The sequence below is a fragment of the Tarenaya hassleriana genome, unplaced genomic scaffold, assembly GCF_000463585.1.
Source record: "Tarenaya hassleriana unplaced genomic scaffold, ASM46358v1 Cleome3, whole genome shotgun sequence".
In the NCBI taxonomy this organism is placed as follows: Eukaryota; Viridiplantae; Streptophyta; class Magnoliopsida; order Brassicales; family Cleomaceae; genus Tarenaya; species Tarenaya hassleriana.
In genome coordinates, this window is record NW_010966177.1 from 6,829,599 (window position 1) to 6,834,089 (window position 4,491).

At 39.1% G+C, this 4,491-nt stretch overlaps 1 protein-coding gene across 2 annotated transcripts; it reads right to left on the reverse strand.

Annotated features, from left to right (window-relative positions):
* Window positions 1-455: 455 nt before the first annotated feature.
* Window positions 456-2,695, reverse strand: LOC104819828. 2 transcript variants are annotated; one of them, XM_010550089.1, is made up of 2 exons: window positions 2,007-2,695; window positions 456-1,716 (listed from the first exon to the last, which is right to left on the reverse strand). In XM_010550089.1, exons 1-2 carry the CDS (start codon window positions 2,335-2,337, stop codon window positions 1,691-1,693), a joined length of 357 nt encoding a protein of 118 aa, XP_010548391.1. In that variant the 5' UTR covers window positions 2,338-2,695; the 3' UTR covers window positions 456-1,690. The 2 variants fall into 2 exon arrangements, with proteins under 2 accessions (XP_010548391.1, XP_010548392.1); XM_010550090.1 differs by having other exon boundaries at window positions 456-1,878.
* Between the last annotated feature and the right edge of the window lie 1,796 nt (window positions 2,696-4,491).

Genomic DNA, 4,491 nt, shown 5'->3' on the forward strand with positions numbered 1-4,491 from the left:
TCGGTCCGGTTTTTGCATAATAAAATTATAACCAAACGGTTATATTTTCCGGTTTATTCGGTTCGGTTTTAGATCGGTTCGGTTCGGTTATGATATATTTTTTAAAAAAATATATTAATCCTATATAAATTTCAAAATATCTATCTAAGTAAATGCACAAAATGATTAATCATTTAAAATAAAATTATAAAAAAATCTAAAAACTTCAATAATTAGGATAAAAATTAAAAAAACATTACATTTTATGGTTTATTGGGTGAAATATATAAGGTTAAAAGTGGAGTATAAAAAAACTAATACTAATAATAATGAGGATAAAAATTAAAATATTAAAAAAATTCAATAACCGTTCGGTTAACCACGGTTATTCGGTTATTAACCGAACCGAACCGAACCCGAACGGTTATTCAACTTCCTCAACCATTCGGTTATTAAGCAAATAACCGAAATGGCCACCCCTACTTCCAAGGTTTTGCTGATCAGTGCGTAGGGGAAACTGAGTTCCGTCAATATTAGTAGCAGTGTCGTCTGGAGGATCAATGGGAGCAATCTGGACAGTAGGCATGGTTACAGTACTATTTTCAGCAGTGAACATCGACACTGAGGTGGCAAGAAAGACACTTTCGTCCATCTGTTAAGAGACAACATCGCGTGGTGATGTTTCGTGGGAAGACATCTTCAGACTCCTCGTGGAACAAAGGAGCCGATGGCTGAGGTAGAACCGAAACTGGCGTCGAAGAAGGATTATCTTCAATATAGGGGAATCGATTTTCGAAGAAAACCACATCGCGAGACACCAGAAACTGTTTCGTTTCAAGATTGTATACGCGCCATCCTTTCATTCCCGAAGGATATCCCACAAAGACTGAACGAAATCCGCGTGTCGCGAATTTATCCCTTGCTCTGTTCTGATTATGTACAAAACAGAGACTACCGAATGTCCGAAGGTGTTCATAGCGAGGAGGCTGGTCGTGCAGTAACTCGTATGGGGTCCGTCCATTAAGGAGTGTTGTCGGAGTTCTATTGATGAGATATCCCGCTGTGAGTATACTTTCTCCCCAAAATTCAATCGGTAAATTTGCTTGGAACATCAAAGCTCTAGCAATATTCGATATGTGTCGATGCTTGCGCTCGACGTGACCGTTTTGCTGTGGTTTTCCAACACACGAAGTTTCGTGTAGAATCCCGTGTTGGGCAAAATGCTTTCGCATAGCAATGAACTCCGAGCCATTATCCGAGCGAACTCGACGGACTTTCTTGTTGAATTGGCATTCAACAAGAGTTAGAAAATTTCGGAGATGCACAGACGTTTCATATTTCCCTTTGAGCAAATAGATCCAAGTTCCTCGTGAGTAATCGTCAACGATGGTCAAGAAAAACCGAGCATCCGAGAAAGATGGTGTGCGATATGGTCCTCAAATGTCGCAATGAACTAAATCAAAAATCGCAACACTTTTATTCATACTCAATGGAAAAGAATCCCTTGTCTGTTTCGCATGCAAGCATATATCGCATTGCTTATTATCAATCAAACTTTCAGCTGAAAAATCAATACACGGAATTTTCGCTAGAACTTTGGCTGACGGATATCCCAATCGCTGATGCCACAAAGACGGAGAATCAATCACCCATGTTGCTGCTAAACTATGTACTGCTGTAATAATAGAGTCCTCCAATCAACTCACCCGCTTCAATCGACATCCTTGTAGTGCGGTCCTAAATTAGACAGAAATTGTGAGCGAACGTCACATAACACGCAGAATCAGCCAAGAGTTGGGAGACAGATATCAAGTTGCATTGAAGCCCATGTACGTATAAAACCCGTGACAATCGGTGACAATTGCCGAGAGAAATCGAGCCCAACTCAATTGAAACTGTCTGACGGTTTTCCGGTAAGATGACATAACACGGTGGCATCGGAGACAAATAAAAAAGCACAGATTTATCTCCTGTCATGTGTTGAGAACATCCAGAATCCAGAATCCAAGAAATGTGAGAACGCTTACCAGTCATTGGGTCTGGAATGTCAAACCTGTTGGCATTTACCATTGTCATCAGTGACTTCCATTGCTCCTCAGTGATGCCGGAAACAAATTGCTTGTCACCCTCGATGACCGGAGACGGAACAGAAACCAGTGCCGAGTTAGCAACAACCGTGGTCGCATTAGCTCGGGCAGCTGGAATGTTGCTACGATCACCAGTGTGCATCGGTGCAGTGTGTCCCCTGCCACGACCAGCTCTGTTCCGAGGTCTGTCTCCCCACCAGTCTGGGAAGCCGATCAGCTTGAAGCAATTTTCAGCAACGTGGCCGGCACGACCACAATTCGAGCAGAGCATCGTTGCGTCTTTGTCGGCCGTGACAGATTTCGGTCGGGCCTTCTGATCAGAACGGACTGTGAAAGCAGTCACTTCGGGTCTGTCTTCCCGTGCGTATGATACCTAATGTGTATCCTCATCTTGGATAATCATGTTATATGCCTCTTCGAGCGTGGGTATGGTCTGTCGAGAGAGGAGATTAGACCGAACTGTGGCATAGCGGGTCTCATCGAGACCGAGAAGAAACTCGTACAACCGGTCCTCGTTTCGCTCCTTTTCCAGCACAACAACGATGTCACAGGAACACTGTTATCAGAAGCTTCTCCCGAAATCCCTCAATCACAGAGCTTCGTGGCTCTGTTTAAGAAGAAACCCCGAAAAACAGAGTATATGAGAGAGAGAGAGAGAGTAATGGAAAAGCTTCAAATTTTATTAGCGTTACTTCCACTTTAAATAGACAAACAAAATACGAACAAATAGCAAATTGAAAACAAATCACAACTGAAATTGCAGAAAAATCTGGAAATTAAAAACGATCTTTGATCGGGTCTCTCGACTTGATCAACTCCTCCTTTTGTCCGAGTCTTCCGCCTCCAACTTCAGACACGTACAAGATTATTTCTTATCAAACACTGCCCACATTTGAAAACTTTGAGTGTGCGGAAATTCACCAAATCATCCCAAAGTTTGGTGAGTTTGCCGAAATAAGCCTCAATTGTCATCCCGTGTTGACGACAATTGGCGAGATCACTTCAAAGTTTGAGAAGACGAGGAGCAGTAGTTTTCCCGAACCTTCGTTTCAAATACATCCAGAGATCGGTTGCGAATTCACGATGAACCACGTCTGAGCGTAAGTGCGGTTCAATCGTGTTCTTGATCCACGAGACGATGAGCGCATTATTTGTATCCCAATCTTCAAAGTCCATAGATTCAGCACCAGGTTGTGGAATAGTTCCATCAACGAAACCAAATTTCTTGCGAGATTTGAGTGCTTGTCGGATGTTAATTGCCCATTCATTGTAATTATCTCCACGTAACAATGGTTGGCAGATAATTGAACCCGGGTTGTCACTTGGCGTAAGATCGTAAGGAGAGATCGTTCGTCGGATCGGAACGACATTGTCCCTGCCGTTCATCGCAGATGTCGAGTTCGAGGGGTTGTTCAGGTCGGAGGGTGGAGGAGGCGCTCCAGGTTCGGTGGGCCTGTGGTCGGTTTCGGTTGACATTTGGTCTAGAAATCAAAGTAGAGGAGGTGGTGTCGCAGACTCTGATACCATGACATAAATGAACGATCAGATTTTGAGAAAACGGCTCTGCTTTATTCCTCGTGAACAAGTGTTTATATACATGCACAAGTCAAACCTAGGAAACAAACTAGGAAATACAATATCTCTGTACAACAACTTCTTCATATGTCGGAGAGTGAATATACGTTCCATTAAAGACCTAGACCCTTTTTTTATGTATGGAATAAGTTTTTTTTTTTTACAAATTATCTTAATCAAGGACATCTTGCAAAATGTACCAAAACATAATGTTTATTTATGCTAAAAACGAATCCTGCAAATTATGCTAAAAAAAAATCCATATTTGCAAACCATGTTAATTTTTTAATAAATGATATATCAATATTACCTTTTTTTATATATTGATTATATTATTTATTTGTAAGATTCTAATTTCTTTTCGAAAAGTTTTAATATTCCTTTTGTTTATTTTATAGTTTGTTATTGCGGTATATAAATCTCCATAGTAATTATTTTTTGTTGATTTTAATCTAAAGTATTTCATTTTTTTTATCTTTCATAATATATATATATATATATATATATTTCTTTAATTACATTATTAATTTGTTTTTTAGTATATCATTTATTTTTATTAAGTTAACTGATGTTTGGAAATATTATGTTTATTGTAGTTCAATATTTTTTTTATATATATTTTCTATATTTGATATGTGGAGTTGTTAAATCTCGGATTCAATACCGAATATCAGTGTCAAAGATATCAGTGTCAAAGATAGTCCATCTCATATACCAAAAATTCCGATATGTCCTTTTATATTGTTCTTAAATATTTTACTAATCAATTTTAATTTTAGATAATAATAATATAAAAGGCATATTTTTCAAAATATTTTAAAAATAGAATCTTGCAAATAGAGTTTTGAAA